Consider the following 27,710-nt stretch of genomic DNA (forward strand, 5'->3'; position numbering starts at 1 on the left):
TGAGAAAAGAGGATTTCTTTCTGCAGATGCAGGCAGAGGGGAAGCTTGAGCCTTAGTCTTGACTGAAAGACGTGGTCTTGGTCCTAAGATCTTTGAACCTAGGCAGGAGTAGCAGAAGATTTCAAAGCTGTTATTTCAAAGCTGCAAGCAATCTTGGAAAAGAGAGCCATTTGAATATACTGCTCCTTTGTGTATTCTAGGACACATTCTTTATTCTGGGAAAATTATTTACATGTAGTATTAAACCCTAATGCTTCTTCTGACAGTCATCTCTCTAGATATATAACAATATAGTCTTTCTCAATAAAAAATAAGCAACCACAGAGTTGTATACAGAAACGAGTTTAAGGACGGTTGTCTTTTTTTTTTTTTTAAGGCATAATCATTACCTTTCCTGTTACATTTCCGTATCCCCTTCATCAACTGCGTGTTGCGTAGACAGCGCTGAGAATTACTGGTTTCTCCTATAGCTGGCCCACCGTGCGTGATGGAGATACGGGAGAAAGGTTCCACAAGACTTTGGAGGAGGGACTGATGAGAATTTTTCGTGGTTGACTTAAGTATTTTAAAAAGCCACTTCCAAGGGCACATCAACCAGTCAGCGAATCCACTTGTTCCAGCAGGAGGTGGGAGCTGGGGCAGGGGAGGAGCGTGGGGAGGAGCGACACCCCGAGCTCCGGAATCGGTGCCTTCCAAGTGTCGCCGTGCGTGCCCCCCGGCCTCCAGGTCTCCCCCGAGCCCCGCCACCTGAACGCGCACCCCGGGCCACCCGCGCCACCTCGGCCTCCTGGGGACTCCTCCCGCCCGTTCCAGTCCGGAGAGCGCCCCGGACTCAGCGCGAGCTGCCCGCCTCCTCCGCATCTCCGCCCCCGGCCGGGGCCGCCGGGCGCGGAGGGAAGCGAGGGTGCCGGGGCTGCCGCCGCTGCAGGATGAGCGGCGCCGGGAGGGTGGCCCGCGGCTGCAGGTAACGCGCGCCCGAGCTCGTGCCCCAGGGCTCCCGGCGCCGCGCCAGGGGCTGCGCGGGGCGTCGGGGCCCACCGCGCGGAGGGCGCGGACGCTCCCGCGGGGCGCGCAGCGGGGTCCCGCAGGCTGCCGCCGGGAGCGGAGTCCGCGCGGCGGCGCCGGGCGCGCAGGCGATGGAGAAGTTCCTGCAGATCGCGCCGCACTCCCTGGCCATCATCCTGGGCCCGGGCGCGGGGCCCGCGGCGGAGAGGCCCCCGGCCCAGCCCCGGCAGCTGGCGCGGCACCACGTCGGCTACGAGGTCTTCGCCGACTTCAAAGCCGAAAACATGCAGCACTTCTGGAACAGGAAGGTCACCGCCGCGGTGGCCGAGACCTTCTTCCTGGGCTGGATCGACGAGCACGTCCTGCTGGTGCAGGGCCAGGAGGAGCATCTGCAGGCGCTGCGCGAGGGCTGGGCGCGCCGGGCTCTGCGGCCGCCCTGCGGCTTCCACATCCGCTGCCTCGGTGAGTCGGGCCGCCGGGGACCCCCGCCCCGTCCCCCGCCCCTGCGCCGGAGGAGGGGCCGCGGGCGCGGAACTGGGGGACTTCCTGGCACCGAGGACGGGGCCCGGTCCCGTCCCCGCGCGCCTCCCCGCCGGCCCGCGGAGCCTCCGGCCGGGGCGGGGCCCTGGGGCGCGCAGGTAGGCGGCGGCGGGCGGCGGATCCGCGGCCTCGGCTCCCGTCCCTGCCGGGCTGCCCCGCCGGGAAGTGGGTGCGGGCGGCCGGGAAGTCGGCGGGGCGGCTTCAGGTATAGCATCCCGACGCGCCGGGCTCAGGTGCGCGGCCGTCCCCGCGACTCGCTGCCGGGGGCGGCGACCTGCCCTCCGCGCGGCCCCCGGCCAGGGTGCGTTCAGCGCTGGCCTTTCTGCTCCAGACGGAGCTGTGCATTTCGCTCTCAGTGTCTTGCCTGCAGTACCTCTTCAAGACATTTGTGTTTGAAGGAAGGAGGGGACTTGAGGACAGGAAGGGCTGCAACAAAAGAGGAAACCGTCCCGGGGAAGAGAGCCGATAGGTGGTTTTCTCCACGCACTCCCAGTAGTGCCTGACTTCTGGTTTTTTATTGCACTGCTATATGTATTTATGTTCTCAGTCTAGTTTGCAGGTCTTCTAGAAGTTTGCATATGCTCTTTAGTTTCGTACCTCGGGCCCTGTGGCTAAAAGTGTCTATAGTAAATAGTGTTTTATGAAACGATTTCAAGGAAGAACGGCTTTCTTTCTGGTCCCACGGTTTAGAAATTCTTTCATGACATTTTGGGAGGAGGTCAAAAGTTCAAATACTAAAAAAAAGTCTATAAAGCCGACTTTTTCGTTACCCACGGTTGCTACCTGCCTTCCTCTGAAGGATTACCTTTTACCAGCTAATGTGTCTTCCTCTTTGCAGATGGCAACTTTATAGCATTTAAAAATGTTGTGTTTTGTCTGTTTTTGCATAGCAGAAATCTTTACAAAGCTTTCCTTGAATTGAGTAGACAAGAAACTAGTAAAGCTTGCATCTAGTGTATTTTGTAACCTGTGCTGAATTTTAAAAGGCACCTTAATATTCTTTCTTTGACTTTAGCAAAAACCTCAATGGAGTCCCTGTAATTAAGGAGCTTTAGTAAAGGGGCCAAGCTCAATACCTCTGAGGCTTGATCCTTCTTGTTAGTAGGACTGCAACATATTAGGAAGTTAAGAGTATAGTTAGGTATTTGTATAATTAGGCACTAAATAGATTACAGTATTTTAATGGTTTTCTTTTAAACTTCATACTTTTTAACTTATTTTGGAAAATTACAGGCATATACAGAAGTAGTATAATACAAAAGTATTATATCGAACCACCCATCATCTGACTTCAAAATGTATCAGCACATGGCCAGTGTCATTTTATGTATTTCCTTGTACCCCTCCACCGTTTGAAACCCCAGATATTGTATCAATAGCTTTGATTTCTAAATATTTCAGTTGTTCACATTTTTTCCCCCATTTCATCAGAATTTGTGGACTCATAGGAATTGGTGATCTGTCATATTAACCAAAGAGAGGTATTTTGACAATTATAAAGGTTCCAAATTGCCATAGTTGGTTGGCTGTTCCCTGATCCGTCTGGGTGGCCTGGGCTGTCTTAAGCTGACTGGCCCCTGGCACTGCCACTGCCCAGCCCAGCCCTTAGCTCAGAAGCACGATAGGAGGTAAAGGGACCACCTCTTGAAAGGAGGCACCAGATAAGGGGGTAGGGGTAATGCCTGGGGGATCCAAGGGATAACTTTCTTTTGAACTGCCTCAGGTTCAGAATCTTTACTAGAATTCCAGTTTTGCTTCACTAATGGATGGTAAAATGCTGAATTGTTTGAGAGAGTTCATCTGCTATAAAAAGTCTCTATGGGAATCATTGTCCACCGCAGGCCTCCTAGTTTTTAGGGGCAAAGTCTTCCATTGAGCTTTGAAATTCCAAAGTCTGGGAGCCACTGATGACTGGCTGGCAGTCTTTTATTCCCAGCCACAGTAGACGTGTTGACAGGTTTGAATGTTCGAAAAACAAAACAAAAGCAAAAAACCCACAGGAACCAAAACCAAAACACAAGGGTATATTCAGCAGGAGGCTCCCTGTAACTCTGCTCTGAAAAGTGAGTGACTTTATCCTAGGAATACCCTTGAATCTGTGGAGGTTACACACAAAAGCAGGAAATCAGTCACTTTACTATTAGTGATACATTTCTTGCAGCATACCTTGCAACTGAAGCCTCAGACGGTGCTACCTGTATTATCAGACACTTTTCTGCTGTTTTGTATTTTTGCTAATTATTTAGTGAGTGTGAAGCTGCCAGAGAAGCAGACACATAGGTGAGCGTTCCAGAAGGCCTTGTATTCCCAAATATTGAACTTGAATTAAATTCATCAGTCACGTGTTGTCCTCTTAATTAACTGGTAGCCAAGTGCCAAGTTTAAATTTTGTTATTCTTAGTGTAAACAACTATTCACAAGATTTGATTGTTTTTCAGGTGTTCTCTGAGAGCGCATCTTAGAGGGCGGTGATCACATTGTTCTGTCAGATCCTCCCAGTGAAGAATGGGGGGAATGGCTGGGCTCTGTCTCCTGGGTTCCCGTCTCCTGGGTGCCAGTCTCCTGGGTGTGTGCGCGAAGTGAACACACCCCGGATGCCCAGGTGCACTTTTCTGCTTGTGCAGCGGCACAGTTGAGGCAAGCCCGCACTTTCACAGCAAGATTAATAATGAGTTAGTATTTTGTTTCACAACTTAAAACATTCATGTTGAATTTGCAAGCCATTTCAAAGTACTTTTGCCCATGATTTTGGAAGCATGTGGTTCCAGCCAACTGTAAAATTTCAGGCAAGCGTAGGACAATGAGGAGATGATTACAGATTCAGCAAGAAGCAGGGAATTAAGCAACTCAAAGCAAAAATTGTTTTGATTTGGAACACTCAAATCCACTACTTAGAAATAACCTACTCTAAGCATTTAGAAAAAAAGGCTTTTGATTTCTGGGACCCTTTAAAGGGGATGTGTGTGTGCAGGAAACAGATATGTTTTTAAATGGCTCTGTCTGTTTTGAGTAAATCACATTAAGTGAAATCCCATGCCTGTATGTTGAGTGCCTACTAGTGCTGGTCTGCGTCACTCTGGAGATTTTAAATAAGGCGCGCGGTCTGTTCTGGGATGAGAGTGTGCTAAGTGCTTTAGGACAGAGAGCAAGGGGCAGTTATTTCTGCCTTGTGAGCCGGTAAAGAGTTCCCCAGAGAAGAACTTTAGCTCAGCCTTGTGCAGATGTGGGGTGCAAGGGTTCGTGCCAAACAGGAGAGCTTTCGGAGCCTGGCAAGAGCACGGACAAGGTCAAGGGGATGGGGAGTTCATGACAGGCTTGGTAACTGGCTGGTTTGGGTGCTTGGGGGCCGACCTGTGGCAAGACAATGGAAAAGGAGGCTAGGGACAGGTGTGAAGGTTTAGAAGCCACTGGTAGCTTTAAGCGGAGAGGGGGTGGCCTGATTTGGGCTTTGTGGGGCCAGTGAGGGTGATGGAGGGGGCTGGGAGGGGATCAGACACAGGTAAACCCAGCTAAAAGTCTGTTGAAACAGCTGTTGGGAGAGATGGTGAATGCTGGGAGAGCGGTTGCTCTCCCAAGGGACATTCCTATAGGAATGCTCATCTTCCCTAAGGGAGATGCCACTTTAGGTAGGTTGAGTCTGGAGGGTCTTCCAGCCCCGGCCACAAGCCCGTAGGCCTTGGGCTTTTGGGTTTTCCGCCCGCAGCCTTACTGTCATCCGGGACGCAATCGCCATGGCTTCCCTGGGCTTCAGATCTCAGGGAGCCTCAGTTAGTCTCTGTGTCCTCCGGGGGCTCTTTACACTTTTCCAGTCTGTCCATCAATATTGGAATAGTTAGGACCAAATAGGCTCTCTAGACTTTAATTCAAAACTTATATTTTACATTATAAGATTGTTTTTGTACATATAGGCTTCGAGACAGACTTTGTCCTGTCTCAGTATCTTTATTGGTTTTCTTAAAAAGCATTGTTCTCCTAAAGCGGTTTCTCCAGGTAGTAAGTTTTTAAGGCAGAATTGTTTTTTGAAAAATGTATACTCCAAAAAGATTTGTATATACCTCTCCAAAGTTGATATATTTAAGTCAACTTAAAATGGAATCATATTCCTAGATGAATGGCTGGGATTGCTTAAGGAATGTTATAAAGTGTTTTGAAGGATACGGATTCATTTAACAACCCACCATTTTCTAGGATTTGTTCTGGGGGTCAAAGTGGAGGACAAGTCAGACACAGTCCTTACATTTTTGGAGGTTCCGTTCTAGTGGGGCAACAGATTTCAGGTAGTTTTATGTGCTGTAAAAATTAGGCAGGTGGTAGAATGGAAAATGATGGGGAGAAATGAGGTAATAGCTAACATTCATCATTTCCTCTTCTCTAATTGCTTTATTTTTATTGACTAATCTTTAAGACACCTATGCTATTTAGGTTTCATTATTTTACACATTTTATAAATAAAGAAATTGAAGAACAAGAAGATAAGTACTTCTCCAAAGATCCCTAGTTAGTAAGTGAAAGTACTAGGATCCGGGTCCAGGAAACCAGTTTTTGTCATACAAATAGGATTCAAGTTCAGGTTATCCTGGGCAGAATTTCCTTCGCAGCCCCCAATACACACAACCTGTCAAGGGTTTAGGTGCCAGGTAGCCCAGCGGTGCCTGGTTTCCTTGGAGGTAGTTACAGTTTTCTTTTCCCTGGAACAGCACAGGGGACAAAGGAAACCAGAGTCCAAGGGTCCAGGATGCTGCCTGAGAGCATCACACTTGAGCTGCTTTTGGGCCAAACAGGTTGGTCCATTACTTTGCGAGGCTAATCATCTTTCTGGGCTTCTTCAGAGGGCAGATTCTTCACTTTCTCTTCCAAAGCCACACTCCCTCCAGGGCTTTGAGCAATTGCTCAATTAGACATCTTGCTTCAGGTAGCACTTGAGTGGTGTGCACACAGTCAGCCTGCAGCAGAGAGCATCTGGGAGTCAGCTTGGCACGGTGGAGGAGCAGGAGAGAGAGCCAGGAGGGCTGGTGCTTGTAGAGCAGGCAAAGGAACGGAAGGTGTGACAGGAGATGAGGTCACCGGGCCTGGCTGAGTGCAGGTCATGTGGGGTCTCGCGGGATTTCCTTCTCCCATGACAAGACGTTCAGCCTCCAGTAAGTACAGCGCCTTGGGTGGGGGTCTGGAGGATGTCCAGAAGTTTCAGACATGGCCCTCACTCTTAGAGAAGCTTACCTCTCGTATGAAAATCTTAAGATTAACAGTGGACAATGATGCACTTCAAGTTTTATTAATTTCCAGCTAGTCATAAAAAATATTCTGTGTGGATTACCTCACTCTGGCTCAAGATATTTTCAGTAAAGGTGTGTCAGTTTCATTGTAATAAAAGCATTCAGAACGAACCTCTGAGACTCAAGGATTTGCTGTGATAACCGAGAAGACTTTACAAAGATTTATAAATTTCACCTTTTGTGGCTTAATTCTGGTCTTTAGCACATGTTTGTTTCTCTGTCCCATTAAGAGGTAAGTTTGCCGGTTATCACCAAGGGGTGACTGGGTCTCTTGTGCTGTCCCTGCGGGCGATCACATATTTTGGGGTTAAAAACCCCTAAGAGAGGTTTATTGTATGCAAACTACTTGCTACAAACCTCTGGCCCTCTAGGTGCCTACTGCTGATCTTTTTCCCCGTGGGCTTGTTCTGTTTTGGTCTTGAGAAGCCTGGGAGGACTTGGAAAGCCTGCCGACTCTGGAGTTCATAGAGAATTGCAGGAGGCGTGAATGAGTCCTTTTTTCGTAATGGGGCTTTGTGACCTGCACCTCTTTGTCTAGGTTGATCACTTTCCTTTCATCAGAGGTGGTTGTTAATTTGCTTTTTGTTTGTTTGTTTGTTTTTGAACAAAGAGGCTTTAGGTCAGACAGTGAAGCAGTAGTGTAGAACCGAGAATGCAGTGTGTGGAAACCACGTCCCGAATGCTCCCAGACAGTGGTGGGTACGGTAGCATCTTTCTCCTGATCTTTCTCGTGTCCTTAACATTTCCTCTTACACTGGATGGAGCAGGGACAAGAGGCAGAAGAGGAAGAATGAGTTTTCTTAATGTTTATGTGGGTCAGGACTTGTTCTACGCACTTTAATTTTCTCATTGAATCCTTACTGGAGGTAGTGCTAATGTTATTAGAGGAAGTTGAGAGAGGAACCTTTTGTGAGCAAGAAATCTCCGATTTTGTGTGTTTTGAAATAACTCCTTTAAAAACATCTCAGCTCGGCAATCTGACTCCAGAGTATAAACTGTTAATCCTGTTAAAACTGTTTTTGTCATTTCTGCTGGACAGAGGTTTTAGCTTTGTTCCCTGTCGTTGATCATTTCTGTCTCTTGTACTGTAATTTTTTTCTGAATGTTGAACACAGTAGATTCATTTGTATTGTGATTTATGAAACTTGCTTAAAAACACACAGCTATAGCTCACCAAATACATAAAAGCTGAGTATGAAAGACAGGACTGGGGTCTGGATATTTAAAATGTGGGGCCAGCAGGTGATTGCAGGATAGTGGCACTGCCAGATACATATTCAAAGTGTTGTCAAAGAGGAGCCTTGGAAAGAGTTAATGATAAAAATTTTGCTACTAACCCAGAAGTATTCCTTTTGAGGAAAACGAAAAGGCAGTGTAGACGATATTGAGAAAACCGCATTCATGATACAATGGGATATGGCACTGAAGGCAAATTCATCACATTGTTCTTCACAATGGTTTATTTTTCTTCTTTTTTGAGGTTTCAGAATTAAAGGACACTCATATTTTCAGATGCTATGAGTAGGCAAATTATCAGCTCTATTGTACTTTATTGAATTTAAAGACATTGCTTTTCCTTTTCATGTGTTTCTATTTTCCTAGCCAGATATTTTTATTTTCTGCATAAAAAGTTACACAAAGAGTCTTACATCTAAAAGAATTATTCCTCTTAGAATTTTCTTAATTTAAAAATTAATTTAGTGTGAAAGTATAGTTCAGTTACTTCTGGTTATGGTGCCAGAGTTTTTCTTTTTTTAAAAAAAATTAACAATGTAAGATGTAGATTTTGTGAATGAATATATTGGGTAGTGTGATATATACAGCACATGATTTTTAACATACAGAGTCTCCAAGGCTATGAAACTTCATTTGAGTACAGCTTTGGCTGCATCCTACATAAGCTTTGATATATAATATCCTCATTCTTGTGACGAGATAAGTAGTCACAAGAGGTATTTTGTTTTTATTTGACCCAGTAAGTATCATGGGAAAATTTCTTCCTCCCTTTCTCCACACAGAAATTGTATGTTTTAAAAGAACTTCTGTTACTGATTTCTCATGTTATAGTTGTCAGAGTGTCTACTCTGTAATGCGTATTTTTTCAAATTTACTGATATTTTTATTGTTACATAATACAGATCAAGATTATATGTTCCATAGAAACTTGAAATAAGGAAATTTTTTTATAGGATGTGCCTGTACTACATCTCTCATTAAATTTATATTATATTGTTCAACTTTTCTAGTTCTCATTTTCTGTGTGTTTTATTTGTTAGACTACAATAAGTGTGCTAAACTCATCTCCCTCAAATTCTGTGATTTCTTTCATTGAATTTCTAATAGTTTTAACATTATATATTTTGATATCCAACATATCTTTATATTGATTTTTGTCTTTAACATACGTGTAAGTATACAAATGACTGTATATTTATATATGTACATATACATATAAATGTATGTTTATTTATATTACATATAAATATATATTTAACACAAAGTCCTTTCTCTTCCTTTTTACTGTGAACTCTTTTCCAAAATTAATATTGCCACCTTCTGCTTTTTGGTTGGTATATCAGTGCCACCTTTTTCTGTTTTTTCTTCTTCCCTTTTCCTTTTTAATCTTTTGTATCCTTTTGTTCTAAGCAGGATATAATTAGTTTGGATTTTAACCAAATATGAAGAGTATTTTTTGTCTGTTTTAAGGATATTGAACCATTAAATGTATTGTAGTAACTCATATAGTTGGTCTTGTTTGAAACTTTCATACTTTATATGGGAGGCTCTATGATACCAGCTTTTTATAAATTATGTTGAACTGAGTAGTGCGATGTACCTCTCAAGTGGTCACTACCATTTTCACAAACAGAGGATTAAACACCTTCTTTGGTGCTTTCCTTTGACCTTATAAGTAGAATAATGTTTTGCAAACTTGATTTTTCTGTAGGTAAGTGAAGTCCAAATTCTCTACCCTCAACCCTAGGGAAGTGAAGCCGAGAGAAAGACACTCACAGCCGGGAAGGAGCCGGTGTAGATGTGAACTGGTAAAATGTTCATTTCCTGGCCTAGAAGCGCCCTGTGGAGAGTGTTGGTTTGGACTAGAGGCTGTTGCGAACGCTCCTGGGTGACCAGGCCTCAAAGGGAGGGAGGTGGAGGGAGACACACAGGCCACGGCACCTGTTTATTCCAGGGAGGCTACATCAGCATTTAGAAACTGGATTTCTGGTTTTGGTTTTGTACTTTTGCTTGCTGGTTATTATCCTGTGCAGCTGTCTTAGATTCATGATTCGAAAGCAGAAGGGTGAAGGGTGTTGGCCTTGTCTTACCAAGGTGAACTGGGTCACCCAGCAAGTGGCATTCTCAGGCAGTTCTATCAAGAGATTTTCAGGTGTGACAAGCACCAGGTCTTCTGTCCAGGCCCAAAGCGGGTGACAGTTGTGGCGGCTGTCATTCTCCTCTCCTGTTATCAGCCTCCCGTCTCCTTCATGTGGAGGAGGTTGTTTTATATTTGAAACCCCTTTTGCCAAATCTAGAAATAGAAGAGAAGTTTGTTGTAACAGAGACAGATGTTCAGTTTGAAGAGATCCGTGAACACAAAACCAGATGGAAATCGCTGTTGGCATTAACTTAGTGTCATATGACGAATTAGCAAAGGTTTTCCATGGGGAAAAAAGTTTCATTCGATGAATATTTTCTTCTTTTTCTTCTTTTAAAATGAGCACTTTATGTATCTTTTTGACATTATAGTAGAAACAAGAGTCAATAAATCCCCGAATTTCTTTGTTTTCTGAAAATAACATCAGTTTCTTTGGTGCTCAAGTCAGTGACTGTTCTTATAAAGTGGCAAAAAGTAGGAAAGCCTGGATCCCTTACAGGCCAGTAGTATGTGGCTGTATTTGTCCTAAAAGTGTGACAGCAAATATAACCAGCAAATTTACATGTAATTTGAACGAGCTGTGTTTTGAATGTGTATATATTCTCTAACTGATGATGAGTTAATAAAGTCACATAGGGCACAATCCCTTTTATTGTGCCTATACTATTTAAATGGCTTTAGATCTGTGAAAAAGAAAACATAAAAATGCTGGGCTGAAATAAGCAGTACATTTTTTTAAATGATTTTTATTTCTCCCCTCTGCTCCAATTTAAATTTCTGGAAATTTACGAGCAGATGAGGCAGGAATCAGTTACATGTGACAGAATACAAATTGAAGTTATTTCCAAAGAGTGGTTTGATGTGAACTGGCGAGGTCATGTAATTTCACTGACTGTAAGATCGACTTCTGTATTAGAAAGTAAATCTGCACTGGCCAGTGTGAGGGTCAAGAGTATGAACACTTCAGAACATGCTTTTATCTCATGGGGAAGGATTAAGAGTATGCACGATTGTGCAAACAGTATGTGAGTAATTTTCTCTAAGCCCTGGCCCTGTGTGCTTGAAAGTTCTGATGACCTAAGCATGTGGATGCGAATGACTGAATGTAGTCCTTTGTCATATTGCTCACATACTTGATTTTCTAAGTAGGTAGATCATTGTGCTGACTTCGTTCTCACGCCAAAAAGATTGTCCAGGCATTTCAGTTAAGACACTGTGTTCTTAGGTCACAAAAGCTGAAAGAGACTAAGATTTATATGATCACTTATTTAAAAATAATTGGCATTTGTATTCTACTTGCTTATATTAGCAGCTCTCTTTGCATGCATCTTCCCCATTAGATTGTAATTTGTTTGAGAGTGGGACCATTATCGCAGTTTGCATTCTCTATCCTAGTCCAATTCTCTCTGTAATGTGGATTTGTAAGTATAGCATAAGCATATTATAAGTGTAGTTAATGCTAACTGGCTTCTGGTGGTAATTTCTAAACTACCATTTGTTAAAATAGCTGAAGAAGGAAGCCTCTTTCTGGATATTTCTAGGGCCTTTGTTCACCTGTGTAAACAACTTGAATGCAGAGTCAACTGGATTTTTCTCAATCTGAGAAAAATGAAACTCAAGAGCCACTATTAGTAAACTGGATTTTCTTGAATCTGAGAAAATGAAACTCAGGAACAACTGTGGTCACAGCTGAATAACTGAATTTTCCCAAGTAAGGCAAACATTTAAGTTCTAAAGCCAATTAAATCATTTCTTTGCTTTGCTTCTATATAAATGCTCCCACCAGCGAGCCCCCCAACTACTTTTTGTTTTGTCAGGGCCAGCTTGGAATTGTTACTCAGATAAACTTTAAAAAATTTAACGTGTCTCACTTTACCTTTTTACACATTTTAATGTTGGGAAAAAAACTCAGTGCTGGTAAAGGTGAGATAACTCTGATACCTTAATACGTTGTCAGTGAAACTGTGAAGTGAAAAAACAATTTATCTGGACAGCATCTTGGCAATATGTACCATAAAACCATCTACATATTCAGAGTTTGATGTAGCAATGCTGTTTTTACAACTGTGTGTAAGATCATAATCCAAAATGTAGAGAGCTATATATGTAGGAAGCTATTCATTACATAATTTTTAAGGAAGGAAGATTGCAAGCAATCTAAATACTATAAGCAGAGAATAATTATGTGAATTATGGTTTTGTACACTGGATGGAATATCGTACAGCCATTAAAATGTCTATAAAGTCTGAAGCAACATGGGAAAATGCTTATGATATATAATGTTCCTTTAAAGTGTATGTAATATTTCATGGCAATATAAATCAACAAAATCTCAAACTGGACACATAGGGAAAAATGGGAAAGAATAATAACTGAATAACTAGTATGTTTGGGGCACTGTGCCAAGTACATTTTCTCCCTTTTTATAAATGGTCCCATTTTGTGGATGAGGACACTGAGCTTAGAAAGGTGCGATAACCTTGCTCGGCTATGTTACACGAAGGGACCAGGACTGGACCCAGGTCTGTGGGATCCAAAATTTGGCGATTCACAAAGTTGACTGTGCACTGGAATCAGTTGCAGAATTTCAAGTAAATAAATGAATTAATAAATGAATAAATACTATATGGCTTCTCCCAGATCCAAATCAGAATCACCAGCTAGACAACCGGGCGCCTGTATTTTTAATATACAAGAAGGGGTCTGTGGCCAGTCTGTGACTGGATCGTCTGCAAATTCCATTTGTAGCATAAAAATACACTAAATATTAATTGTGACTATTAATAGTGGCAGCATTTGGGTAATAGGACTGAGGGTGATTTTATTTTTTTCCCCTCCACTTTTTAGATTTTTGTCAGTGAGAAATGATGTCCATGTGAGTATAGAGATTTAATGAAGAGAAAGGTGAATAAAAATATTTATTTTAAAGAGTCTCCCTTTTCTTTGGGGGTGGTGTATTATATGTTGCATCCTTTAAACAATATGTATATGGGGAAATGGAATTACATCCAAAAGAGGCATAATTTCAGCTGAATATTACAAAATCTAGCAGTCTAATGATGATTACAGTTAACACTATATATTAAGTTTATCTGAGTTACAACGCAGCCTTAGCAAATAAGACTTGGACTGTGGATTTAAAAAAATAAGTTAGATGGTATGTTAATTCTATTTCAATAGAAAATAAGCAAAATGAACCATCAAGAAAAGCCACAGAGAAACTGTTCTGTGTAGCTGTTTGACAAGTAAGAAAGAAAACTCTGATCGCTGAGTATTTTTGGTGTCAAGGAAGGGGATAAGAGTTCTTTTTCTCATAGCTGAGAAGAAAGGGTGTGAAATAGGACCATAATTACAGGAAATATTGGAGTTTACTGTTAATGTCCAAGCACGGCAGGCTAGTGTCGGGAGGTAAACACGGGACCTTTCAATGAGGTCTCTGTCACTCAGCAGGTTGCCACGCTGGGTCATCCTGAGGCAGGAAGAACTGTGGATTCTTAAAATAAAAGCAGTGCTGAAAAGTTTCCATTTTTTAGGTGGATGGGAAGATGTCAAAGTTAGACAAGTTATATGTGCATATGCTAAAAAGAAAATGTTCAAACAATTACATTTGTATTTTTGTGTGTATTAGGAATACATGACATGATCAAAAACTTTGCTTACAAGACTGGATGCCTGGAGTAGTCTTAGCTTCTAACTTTAGCCTCTTTTTCACTTTGTAGGCTTGGCCAAACAATCTTCAGAATTCCTGGGTGAATCCAGAAGATCAGTAATTTCATGAGGTCCATGTCCTGTATAGATTCATGAACGGATACTGTAAAGAATAGATGCATATTGCATATATATTTGAAAAGCCAAGTAATGATGTCATTCAGTCTTAGGAAAACCTTATTTGAAAAATGGTGACTTTTTTTCCACTAGAATACTCACTTTTCTTCTTCACATGAGATCAGATCTTACTAGACCAGCTCATCCTACCAGAAATCCACGAAAGCTGTATAAGTTTTATATTAAATAATCCCTTTGTTAGAAAGAAAAAAAGTCCTCATTAAAACTAGTATTATGAAAACCAGGTTTTTACATCTGTCAGTGCTTCTGTGGAGACGGGGTGGAGAAGAAATTCCCGATGAGGTCTTTGTCCAAGTCTAAGGCCAGTGCTGGACTGGCTGAATTGATGTCTCAGTTGATCCTATAGTATTTCCCAGAGTGGCCACAGATCAGACGTCACTTTTGCTGTCCGTTGTGATCATTGAAATTGTGTGCACCAGATCTGGGTACAAGATGTACCTAAAGTCATCATAGAAGAAAAAAGGACTGTTTTCTCAAGGTGGGAGACCGCCACTGACACTCTGAGGTGGTGTCAACATTCTGGGAAGCTAGTGAACTGAATCAAAGGAAAGAAAAGCCCCAACTATTTGGGGGCTGAATTAGAAAACACTGGCTTCCGAAAGTGCTCAGTCACCTAGGGGAGACCTCAGTCCTTACTAACGGGGTGGTTGATTGTGTCCAAAATAGTGTGTTAGACATCAGATGATGAGCCTTGCTTTATATGTCTTTGAATGCTGATGACAGGGCCCATCCTTTGGTGAGTTGTCAAAGGGATATGCTCGGGGGACTTGTGAGTAAAAAGACGTACTGACCCTATTTTGGAACTTCAGGGAAAAGACTAACTTCCTTGCATTTAGAAACAGTTGGAGTATTGCCTACCTGGGAGGAAAAGTTGAAACTCCTGAGTATGCCGAAATTGATATTTCCAGGGATAAAGACCAACCATACAGTTCATCCCTTTAGAGCTAATTAAAAATATTATAACCACCTCCTAATTTTTTTTTAAATGTGATGACACTCTCAAGCCTTCCCAGAAGTGATTTTTAAGAAGTCACAGCACATCCAGCCTGTCTGCTGGGTGCATTCAGGCAATCTGCTTAGACCCTGGTGGAAAGTCACATTTGTGAGCATGTGAGCAGAGAGCTTTTCTCCCGATGATCTTGATGAGGATTCCAAAACGAGAGAGTTGCTTTGGAAAAGGGTTTTGATTCAGGTGCCAGACACACTTGGCAGGTCACTGTGGTGATCTCCTTATTTGCATTAAAACACGCCCATATGTTTTTCCAGGTATTACCTCTCTTCTTTCATTTACGTCCATTAGTCAGCCTGTTTTTCTCCTGTATTTCTGACTATGGAAACAAGAGGCAGAACACTGATATTATGAAGTGACTCTCGTTATACTTTCGGTGAGCTAGCATCTCAGCTTTAAAAACATTGCATGATGAAGAAAAAGTATGTGTATTTTAAGGTTACTGTAAATATTTTTCTTTGAAAACATCACTTTAAATATATTTTTCATTGGTACAATTTTGAGACATCAAGTAAGATTAGAGCGTGAGTTTTTTATGTGTACAAAAGGAGGCATGGTTGAGAAATCTTGACATAGTGAATCACAGGTAGGAAAATAAATTTCTTCCTCCATTTGGCTTGCTAGCTTCAGGGCTGTGTTTTTTTCCCCATGCATACTACTCCTGGAAGAGAACGTAGAGCAATGCTCTTAAAACGGGTAAGCGAATGTTCTAGAAAATAGTTTTACAGTATGGTTGAGATTTGGAGTGCTGAGAGAATGTGAATTACAGCATGAGAAGTGTTAGTATTAAAGTAAAACTCCAAACAATATTAGTGGTTAAAACATGATTTCGCATCATTCTCTCCTTATTGTTTTTCAGATGTGCACTGGTTGCACGGTTAATAAAATCCAAGAACTCCAGGTTATTTCTATTTTGTTACTAAGAACTAAGATGATGTTCTGTGTCCACAAGGCTGATTACCTGCTTGTGTTTATGTCTCTCACATTCTGTTTTTCACTGCTCGTCCCTGTTATTAGGGTTTTGTCTAGGAAGGAGAGGGTCACCATTCCTTCTCCCTGCACCCTTTTCTGCCCTGTGTGGAAAGGCTTTGGGAGACCGTGAGCAGTCTTGCTGCTCGCCTGGCTGAGCGGAAGGAAGCCTTTGGCAGACGAGAAATCTGCGCTCAGGGTCCAGCACTCTGGATAGGTTTGGGTTCTCAAACATACAAGTGTATCCATTTATTCTTTATCCTTTTTTTTTTTTTTGGGGTTTTTGGTCAGCTTACTGGCACAGAACAGTATATTATTAGTTACCGATCTTGCAAGGGACTGAATTTTTCATACTTGGGTTTCAGAGTTTGTTGATTGAATGCCAACCGGTAGGTAGAGTAAAATTTGGCTAATTCCTGTTGTGGCTTTTGAGATGCTCAAGGTAACCCTGAAACTAGAAGATTAAAAAAAATTTAGCTGAAGAGTTTTTTCTGCTCACAGTTCTATTGACCTCCTGGCCCCCTTTTCTGATGCTGATCCAGTAGCGTGTAACGACTTCATTTTGCTTTGGAATTGTACACAGAGGGTTGGTTAGATCCCTCCCTTGGCCGGATGCCCATGTGTAACCATGAGGTACTTCATGGATTGCAGATAATGGCTTCATTTTCCTCTGTGTTTTAATAGCAGGAAACCTGTACTAGCAGGTAGGTGAGCTTTTGTGCAAAGTACACATGAAAGCATTACAGTAGTATTATTCATGCCACAGCACAGCCGACTTAATCTGTGCAGAAATGGTAATTCTCTTCCTACTACCTTCTGGATATTTCCACCCACGACTCTGAGGAGAGTTGAGGGTGATCCAGACCTTTGCTTTAAAGGGCAGGGGTCACAGCTTCCCCCTTTTCTGTGCTCTTTGCCTCGATGGCACAGGTGTTGGCCCCAAGGGCGTCTACGGGGGTGCTGGTAGGCAGGTGGGTCGCGGAGGTGAGGTTTGGCAGTGCCTCCCCCTCACCGTTCCAAGGCACCTGGCGCTCCTCTCAGGGCCCCGTCCAGGCTCTGACTAGAGGGAGGGGGGCCTGGTCTCTCAGGCAGCCTCCTCCTCCTCCGCAGCTGCCAAAACACCCCACCCCTGTCCCTGTCCCTGTCCAGCTTAACCCCACCTTTGTCTCAAGGGTCTGCCAGTCAGCGGGCTGCAGGTCCAGGCCACACAGTTGGAACTTGGGATATTAGGTCCAGACAGGACCTCGGGGCCCCTCCAAGCCCCACCCAGCAGGAAGCTGTGAGCGGCAGGGGTGTGTGCTGGTGTGCACTGCGTAGGGTCTCGCAGCCGGGCTGTCCCGGGCCGAGGCTGGGTCCCGGCTCTGGGCTTTGCCCTCCTGCCACCTCCCCAGGCCCGCTCCCCTTCTCTCCCTCCACCTTCCAGCCTCGCACTAGGGTGTCTGCTGCCTCACTGCTGGCAGTGAAGACGGCTTTCCCGACGCTGGCCTGAGAGGGGCGATCCCCAGAGACGGCGGCCTCCTGCTGCCTAAAAAGAGCTTGAGAAAAGCTCTGAGCTGCAGACTCGCTGTTAATTCTGAAGGAGCTCGTTTGTAGACGTTCCTGTGCTTCATCTTCCAGAGCGCCTCCAGATAGCGCATGCTCTGTGGCAAAGGTTTTGTTCCTGTAAAGGGCGGTGTCCATTGCACATTAAAAAAGGCACAACAGCACAACCTTGTCCTTCAGATGCCGCCTCAGGTCTCGGTCTTTCTCCCAGATGTGCAGACGTGTACAGCCATGTATCTTGTAAAATCAGCCTCCGTGTTTTCATGAGAAGTGGTTTTTAACAGGACATATTTTGCTGTGTTCTTGCAACTTGAGAAGGCATCAGGTGTAAAAGGAATTTGACAGTTTTACATAACGGTTCTGTTGAACTTCATCCGTAAACTGTCATCTACTTGAAAATGATTCTGGGATTTAAACAATGTTACAAGAAATTCAGACTGGCCGCGCTAGGAGAATTTAAACAGGGATCCTGTTATAGTAAGCTTTACGTTGTTTTTCTGGGTCATAAAATAAAAATATATAATACTAACAAAATATTCTTATCAGTTCCCGTTGTTCTCCAGATTTGAATATAAATTATTTCTCATCTGCTTTCTGCTATTATTTAAGCCTATTCTATTTTCCTAGGCCATGGGCTTAAGCCTAATTTATCTAATTTAATCTAATTTCCTTAGATAAATGTCAGTTACATGTGATATGAAAAAGCATACTAGAGAGAGTTCAGGGAAGCAGCCAACCCTATTTGTAGACTTCAACTGCTTCTCAGCACAAAAATATTGTGTAATTGTGAAAAAAAGAATTTCTTGCTTGACCAACTGGTTAACAAAAAGTCCATTTATTAGACTTGTGGGATAGACTTCAGAGGGAAGCAAAGAGAGAAAAATGAACATTTTATGAACACAACAGTATTTTAACCACCTGAGCATTTATTTCACGCGTATCAGGTAGCGCGCAGAGACGGGCACTACAGGAAAGACAAGGATGCCACGTGTTTGGCCCCAGCTCCGGGGACCACGGCTTTACCGGCTGCTCCTGGAACAGTGGACTGGCTAGTGGTGAAGAACGGAAGCGCGCGTTTGTTGGAGGGCAAGCACGTGGGGTCGTGGAAGGGCTAGCTTAGCACAGCTAGGCTAAGGTTCTTAGCCCGGACTGCTAAGTGTGGGTCCCAAGTTGGCTTTCTTCCTGGCCCCACATCCAGAATGACCTTGACGTCCCCTCTAGACTCACACAGCCTTGGGTTTGGGGACGGGGAGAAACATGGTAGATAATCCTTGGCTCTTGGAGGTTGCACATCAAAGGCACTTACTAAAAAGAGGCAGGGGTTGAGCTGAGGGTGCAGGATCACTCCATGGTGTCAGGAAGTCAATGGTGGCCAGTCCGAGCAAGCTGGGTTGTTTGTTGCCATTTTATTGTGCTTTGAAGATCTTGAGGTAATTATTCATAGAGGAGGTGGAGAAGAAAGGGGCCTGCTAAGGAGGGAGAAGCAGCTTGTGTCGGCCTCCGAGGCGGGCCTGGGGACGGTCTGAGCTGGGTAAGCTTGCTGTTGTGTTAAGCTTGTTTGGGGGATGGCAGAGGTCATCGCCTGCATCTCCCGAGCATCCCCGAACCTGGGAAGTATGCCCGCACAGGGTTGAGGCTGTCGGAGGCGGGATGGAGAGGAGACTCTTCCCCCAGGGTCACGGGCAGCCTTTGTGGGGGCTGGGCCAGGCTGTCACCTTCATTTAGCAGGCGTATGTATTAGAGTGCCTCTGCCCTGCTGGCATGGGTGGGGGATGCCACCCCCTTCTTCCTTGTCCCCCTCTCTCCCTAGGCCTTGCCGCCAGGCCCTGAACCCCTGCTTCCATTGCTGCTCTCTGAGAGCCTGAGGCCTGCGGGAAGTCGGGGGTAAGCTTGCTGTTGCGTTAAGCTTGTTTGGGGGGGTGCTGGGGCAGACTTCGCTGGGGGGAAGCGGGCAGAGGAGCTCACCGTGCGGCAGGCAGTGGAGAGCGGCTCAGGGAGCCGAAGCAGTGGTGTTGGGGCCATTTAGTGTGGCCACAGGATGACAGACAGTGGGGAGGGGGCAGGAGAAGCCACGGGGCATTTGGGTGTGAGCTGAACATCTGTTTCACTGTCGGTCACCAAACCCCTGGGTAAGCTTTGGCTTCTTCCTCCGCGGCTCCCTCTTTATCTTGCCTAGAGGTCTCGAGCGGTAGGTGCCAAGCAGGGAGCATGTAAAGACCCACATTCCTGGGCCTGGGCCCAAGGACTCACGTTCGTAGGCCAGGAGCGGGGCTGGGAATCTGCGCCTCCATTCGCATCCCAGGCGATTCTAGGGCTGTGGGGCCTTCGGGAAAACCGAGCTGGTTCCTCCATGTCGGGTCCTGTCCACTTCTGTTCTTTCACTGCCTTTCCAGTCGGCCGTCTTTGTGTTCTCAGCGCCCTGGTGGTCCTGACCCTCGGTGCGGCGCCGGCCACCCCACCCCCGGCCTGCCCGCGGCTTGCTCGTGCACCCCAGGCAAGCCTTGGCTGCCTAACGCGGTCTCTGGCTCCGATGCCTTCCCGGCCCCGGTACGGCTCGTTCCTCTTTCCAGGAAACCTCCGGCCTGGCCTCCCCAGCTGAGGAGGTGGTGACGCCCCTTTTTCCCCATTTCTGCATCTCGTAATATCTACACTCCTTAACTCGGATGCAGCATTCGCTCCCAGCTGGTCCAAAGAGCAAAGGCCTTGCAGCAGGCGCCAGGGACACGGAGGTAACCCACGTGAAGGCGCTCAGCTCGGTGCTTGGCAGGTAGAATGTGTTTAGGCAGATGTTCTTTCTCCTTCTTTTCCTCATGGGTCTCAAACCCCCGGCTGGACCAAAAGACTCTCAAAACAGAAAGACCCTCTCCATTCTCAGCATCGAGCTCACTGCTCCATAGGTAATAATACTGCAAACAGTAGGATTAGCAGCGGAGGTAGTAGTAATAGTATTAGCGAATTTATATGGTGCTTGTGATATGCCAGGCTTTACACCTAACATCACTCGATTAGTCTTCTCAACACAGCTGTGAGGCAGAGCTTGTTACTAACATAAGATGGGGGAAAACGAGGCACAGAGTGATTAAGAAGCTGAGCCAAGATCACCCGGCTGCCATGGCCAGCATTTGACCTCAGAAAGTTTAGCTACAGTCTCTGTACTGCTACAGCACTTAAATAAGAAAAAAAGCCCGTATTGTATTTGTGAGAAAAGTTAATCATATACAGGAATAGAGGGGATGCTATCATGAATCCCCCTTTACTCAGTTTCAGTGCTAATCAACACGTGGCCCATCTGGTTTCACCTGTACCACCACCTACCTGTCTCTGTCCACTTTGGATTATTCTGAAGCCTATCCCAGATATTATATAATTACACTGTAAGTACATATGTATGTAGCTCTAAATGGTGGCTTTAAAAAAAATTCTGACCACAATGCTGTTAGCAGTCACACTTAAAAATACTACCAGTCATGCCTTAGTATCAACTATGCAGTTGTGTTTAAGTGTCTCTGATGGTTGCATAAACATTTTTTATAGTTCATTTGTTCTAGTTGGGTCCAAACAAATGATAGCTTATTTTTAATAATGCTTGAAGAGCTTAATAATGATTGTCAGAGTACGTGACAACGTGTACAGAGCGAACTTCTTGCGGCAAATGCTTCTCGTGTGTCTGCGTTTTGCAAGGCACAGTCTGAGGACGATGAAAGAGCGTTCCAGGGAGCTGTCAGTGGCTGTGGTAACTGACTGCATTCAGAAGGTGGTGGAGGGGACTGGCTCATTTTGCCTCCAAGGTTATAGGCCTGAGTGAGTAATGCATGGGTAGAGCTTCTGACAGAGACAGGGAAGGCAGAAAGAAGAAAACAGCTCCAGAAAATATGGGTATGGTTAGTATGCAGGACCTACAGTCATCTTCTGTCCTGCATGTATTTGCTTCATTTCTGCTTCATCTTTACCTTTCTACCTGGTTCTTCTTTCAGTGGCAACTGGGAAGTCATTATACTGACTTTTTATTTTTCTCTTTAAAAAAAAAATCAAGAAAAATTAGATACTAAATGGTAGTGTCTTTGAGTAAAGTTCATAAACGTGGTGGGGGTGAATCCACACATTTCAGTGGCCTAATCCCAGTGGTGACAGATGTAAGTTTTTAGCTATCTGCTTTTATTGTTCAGTCTGGCCCTAATGCACTAGAAAAATGCCTTGTCAAATAAGCAAGCATTCAGAGGACTGAGAAAAATGGAATTCTGTGAAAGATTTCTGTTTGCTTTGAAATTATTTATCCCTTTGTTTTGGGGACCTTGCTAACTTCAAAGTAGAGTGTTGTGATTTACCTTGAGTTTGATGGAATTTTTTTTTTTTTCTGTATTTAACCAAGATCATACTTAAAAACTCGACGGCGAATCACATGCAGGCTGTAAAAGTTAACTGCTGAAACCTGCCGCTGCAGACATATGAGTTTCATCAAGTAGGTTTAAGTCGTAACAGGCATAAGAAAGCAAGCAATTTGGGTTTGGTGCCAACCAGGAGATTAGAATAGCAGTTTGCTTATTTCAGCTGTTTTATGTGGCACTTATAAAGTTGACTAATTTCTTCTGCAGATATGTTGCCAACCCGCACTAAGAAACACAAGATTTTAGAAGTAAACTTCTCGTCTTTTCCTATCCAAAGAGATGCTACTCAGTTTTTAATTTTATTTGTTTATTTGTATCTGTCATCTTTCTCTCTGGTTAGAGAAATTGTGTTTGATTTAGGGCAGAATAATTTTTCATACTCATTAGAAGCTATTTTCAAAAAGGAATACCAAAACGACTGGAGTTTTGGGAAGACCTTCAGTTAATTGGTAAACTTTAACTTTGAACTTTAACTTCAGATCTACAAGTTCCTATATTTGAAGTGGTAAATATATTAATCTCTATATTCATTCTACTTTAAGATTGCCATGGGTTTGTGAGTTGCAGAAGTAGAGGAGAGAAAATGAGGGAAAAGCCTGTTCACAGTCCCTTTTTTGTTAAATGTTTCAGTTTTTCTCATTTTACTGCCTTTCTTGCTGTTCCAGATCTCACCAACCTCAAAAACCCACTGGGACTGTGTGTGGCTAGAAAATCATATATAATTATAAATTTTCTGTAAGCAAGAAGATTACTTGTTCCTTAGTCTTTAGTGTTTTTGTATTAAGCTGTACGTGTCTAGGATGAGCAACAGAACACGTCTGAAATATCATATGGAGGCTGGCCTCTGAATCGCCGGGTCACAGCCCTCCTGACTCCAGCCCTGCCTTTGGAGTCTACGGCAGAGTCAGTCAACTCCCTGTAATTTTCAGGCAGCTTGACTTGGGGTTTCTGTTACTTGCAACCAGAAGCACCGAACTCACCCTCATTGTAATGAACTTTATAAACAGGTCTTCTTCTGTTTCCTGTTGAAAATGAAGCAGTAATTCTCCTCTCTGGGCCAAGGAATTTATTCTCCCGAAGAGACATGAAGAAAATGAACAGTTATTGAGCATTTGCTATGTGTGTGGTACAATGCTAGATGCTCCCACAGGCATTTTCTTAGTTAATCCTGGAGGTGGGCATTATGGTATCTGTTAACCTGCACAGCTAATGTCCATTTGTTCAGTCAGTTATGAGGGATGTGAGTGGAACTGGCAAGCCCTTTAGACCACTTTACCCTCTGTTGTTAGAGTTAATGCTGGCGTAACTATTTTGGGCCTGTGGAAATCTGGCTTCTGCTTTCTGGTGGAGTTGTTTGCACTTGAGGTCCACAGGAGCGAGGAGGATATGACAGGCAGGGTACAGAAGGGTAAAAGGTTGTCCTGTAAAAAACAACCCACAGAAATCTGTGCAAATGGAAGGAAAAGTTGGGCAGGAAAGAAGCTTGGCTGTTTCCCCTGTACTCATTTCTGTCGCCGGGTCTGCCTTGAACTTGGAATCTTGCCTTACTAACCTTGCCAAATTGCTGCTTCTATCAGGAAACAGGTGGTTAGACAGTTCCTGAAGTGATTGTGTGGATCATGAGAATTCATTTTTGACAAGCCTGATGGAAAATTTAGAAACATGTCAATATTTTCTGAGTATCAGCCTTCAATAATGAAGACAAGGATGGCCTGGAAATACATTGTGAAATTGGAATCTTGTGGTACAATGAAGAATTAGTCTATTATATAAAAACGATGCCGTGTTGTAAAAAACCCAAAACTTCTGATAAATTTTGTTCATCCTGTTCTCCGTGTCTCTGTGGCCCTGGACACCCTCCCCACCTCTGAATCTGTGCTCTGCCTCTTAACTGCTCTGCCCAGATCCTCGCCACTCGCCAGAGGTTAGCGCCTGTCTCAGCTGCTTCCTGAAGCTGGTCCATAGCAGCGCCGTGGCTTGTTGATTTATTTCTGCTTGGTTTTGAGAGCAATGGTTCTAAGTATCACTACTGCCCATTCTGACATTTAACCACCTTATGTCACCTGTGAGAGAAGACTATACTGAAATTATCTAAGGAGAATAAAACTGGGGAGGTTTTTTCAAACTCCAGAAAACTAGATTCTGCATGTCATCAGTAACCTATTCCTAGTTTCGTACCTTTACTATCATGAACAGGTTTTCTCTGAATCTTTCTCAGTTAAGATGAAGACAGAGTGAACTTCATATGTAATATCCTTTTATCTATTAAGGGATAGCCATGTCTCCTTTTAATTTCACCTCTTGCAGACCGAATACTATAGTTTCAGTTACTTTAAAACTTTCTGCCATGCCCTGCTGTCTTTTTTCAATCTTAAATGAATTCAGAAGATTGGTTCATTATTAAGAGTATTTTACTACTTTGTTACAAAATTTACATAATCCAGGGTGATGGTGTACAGAAAATTTCTCCCCTGAGGTGGATATGTTGAGTTTTAACATGGGTGAGTTTTGTTCTTAATAACCTTTCTACTTTGAGTCAAAGTTCTGTTTCCTGCATCTGATAACTGCCTGCAAAAAAGTCAAGTCCAGACTAAAGAGGCAAAATCTCTTGCTGATTTTATTCTGCGCTTTGCCAGCTGATCCGAGGCGGTCACGTGAGGGGTCAGGCAGGACTCACGGCTCCTCAGCAGAGCACTCAGGTTCGGAATGAGTCAAACAACGTCAAGTTCTATGTTGGTGATGATGCCACTGGAGGGTTTGTTGAATGACTCCTAAGAATTGTGTCCCTGGTACGGTTGCAGCACGGGCATTTTTCCACAGAATAGCACCATTTGTCAAACGACCCACACACTCTTCTCTATAATGCGCACTTTAAAGTCTTCAAGTTACATACAGAATATCCTGAAGATGTCCAAACCCAGACAGTGGCCCACTGGGACAGACTGTTGCAGGGTGCCACAGCAGGGAGGGAACAGATGGCAATGAAAGTGTCGTAGGCAGAAGAGGACCTTTGTATTTCTATAGGATTTTTTTTTTCATTCTAGGCATGCAACAGTTTGACCAAAGTAGGGAGAAAAATGGGAGAATGTGTTATCACAAGATCCAGGCACGAATCTGCTTTCTCCTCTCATAACCTGCTGAGCCTCTTCAGGCAGCCCATTTGAACTCAAGCCTCAGCGTTCCCACCTGTGGAATGGCTGCAGTGCTGTAACTTGCCTCCCAGGAGAGGAGCATCTCAGGAGCAGTAAAGCATTCACTAGCCTTCATTCTATTTCCCTGTCATTGCCTGGTATGATATCAAACGATTATAATAATAAGTGTTGAATTGATGGATGAGTTTCTTGACATGTCCAGTGTTTCATCTGAAGCATTTGGGATCTCTGCGGTTTTATATAGTGGAAGCAGGTGGGCAGTTGGTTGAACCCGTGACAGTCGTGCTTGTGGTTTATTCCGTCGGGGCCGGGAGCAGCCTGGATCAGCCAGTGATCTTTAGGGTGGGAAGGTGGCATGCCCTACAGTCCGCATGAGCGAGAGGCAGAGAGGCACCAGGAGAGGCGAGGGAACTACTCCAGGCCTGAATAGCCACAGGGAACATGCCCATCCTGTACATTCCTTCAAGGGTCAAAGGCCAGTGGCTATATAATTCCTTACAACATTGCCTCTCAGAATGATCATGAAGACCCTGCCTATATCCCATGTTCTATTCCTCTTACAATGATGCTAATATAAAGCAAGGGCAACACAAAGTCTCTGAGCAGCTAATTAGCTGCTAGGTTTGAATTTCAATGCAAGACATTCATTTATTCATTCAACAAACCATTCTGAGCCCTTACTCTAGGTCAGGCCCTGTGCAAGAGGCTGGGGGCCCCGCCAAAGCAGCTTGGAATTTTTGATGGAAGAGACGTGTAATCTTTATGATCCAGGGTTAGAGGCGGTGGTGAGTCCGCGGATGAGCCGTGAACCTTCTGACGCTGAGGCTGGGGTGGAGAGGAGCCAGATGATCTTCCCAGTTCTGTACTCATCCCCACTCTGTCCACCCAAACCTTCCCATCATCCCCAACCAAAACTCCATCCCTGTTCAACACTAACTCCCCCTTCCCTGCACCCCTCAGCCCCTGGCCACCCCTATTCTACTCTCTTAAGATTTGCCTCTTCCAGGTACCTCACATAGTGGAGTCTGAAATGTATCCTTCTGTGTCTGTCTTATTTCATGAAGCATAATGTTTTCAAGGTTCATTCATGCTGTAGCAGGTGAGAATCACATTCCTTTTTGTGGCTGAATAATATGCCATTGTACACACATACCGCATTTTGTTTATCCATCATCTGTTGATGGACAGCTGGGTTGTTTCTGCCTTTTGGCTGCTGTGAATGATGCTGCTATGCACACGGGGGCGCAAGGATCTGTTGAGTGGCATTCACTTTATTAAAACATTTTGTTTTAAATTATTAGATAACGTATTCACTGTGGATCACTTGGAAAATAAAGGAAATTAAAATTAAAACCACTTCTAATGCCACTACTTAGAAATAAGTGACCTTTTTTACATCTAGTAATTTATTTTTATACTTAAAAACAATGTGTTAAATTTTGTACCCTGATTTTTTTCTCCAAACATTATTTTGTGATCATTAGAACTATTCAGAATGTTTTTTTAAATTTTTTATTAAGGTATGATTGATATACACTCTTCTGAAGCTTTCACATGAAAAAACAATGTGGTTATTACATTCACCCATATTATCAAGTCCCCCCATGCCCCAATGTACTCACTGTCCATCAGTGTAGGAAGATGCCACAGATTCACTATTTGCCACCTCTGTGCTCCACTGTCTTCCCCATGACCCCCCACACCATGTGTACTAAACCTAATACCCCCCATCCCCTTCTCCCTCCCTCCCCACCCCTCCCCTTTGGTAACCACTAGTCCCTTCTTGGAGTCTGTGAGTCTGCTGCTGTTTTGTTCCTTCAGTTTTGCTTTGCTGTTATACTCCACAAATGAGGGAGAGAATATTTTTAATAAGTATAAAAGATAATTTTGTGGGTATGTTAGAATTTATGTCATTTTTCTTTTAGATCATTTTGAGATTTTATATAAATTACACTGAGATGAACATATCCATATAAATACTTGCTGGTAAGTCTGTTGTTTACTTAGAAATGAAATTACTGCGTCAAAGATACGAGCGTTTCAAGGAGCTGATCATAAATGGCCCGAGTGCTTTGAAAGAAGTTTTCTACAGCCCTGGCCAGGTAGAAAGAGCCCTTGTTTCTTCAAGGCCAGTGTAGTAATATGCTCAAAACTGTGCTATAAGTTTCAGAGGTTTTGGCCTCTCTGCGGGCCCCCAGTGGGACGGCCTGTTGTTGATGGGTGCAGACCAGCAGGTAACGGGGAGCAGAGGATGGGACCGGGCTACTCGTGTACAAGGGTGGCTTTCAACCCTTTGCTCTGCCTCCACCCACCTCACGTGGGTCACACACTCATCATTGACATGTCACCAGTGCCATGCCTCATGACTTGTAGAAATGCTCTCCTTGGACACAGAGGCTCATGAATATTTTCTGGGAAGCTCTTGGGAATCACTGGTCGCATTAGTCGGGGCGCTCCAGAAAACCAGAAGCAGTAGAATGTGTGGCTATGTGTGTACGGGTGTGTATCTCTACCTCATCTATCTATCTATCTATCTATCTATCTCCCTGTCTGTCTGTCTCTGTCTGTTTATCTATATGTATGTATGTATGTATGTATGTATCTATCTATCA

General features: G+C 44.0%; 1 protein-coding gene across 2 annotated transcripts in view; it reads left to right on the forward strand.

Annotated features, from left to right (window-relative positions):
* The first annotated feature begins 1,029 nt into the window (after positions 1 to 1,029).
* STOX2 (storkhead box 2) overlaps positions 1,030 to 27,710 on the forward strand; it is a 183,467-nt gene continuing 156,786 nt past the window's right edge. Inside the window, exon 1 of one of the 2 annotated variants that reach the window (XM_057505082.1) lies at positions 1,030 to 1,467. In XM_057505082.1, the coding sequence (XP_057361065.1) occupies positions 1,137 to 1,467 (331 nt within the window). In that variant the 5' untranslated portion in view covers positions 1,030 to 1,136. The remainder of the gene's footprint in view (positions 1,468 to 27,710) is intronic. The other variant, XM_036894299.2, reaches the window with a different exon arrangement.

Source organism: Manis pentadactyla, chromosome 7 (genome assembly GCF_030020395.1).
Source record: "Manis pentadactyla isolate mManPen7 chromosome 7, mManPen7.hap1, whole genome shotgun sequence".
NCBI lineage: Eukaryota > Metazoa > Chordata > Mammalia > Pholidota > Manidae > Manis > Manis pentadactyla.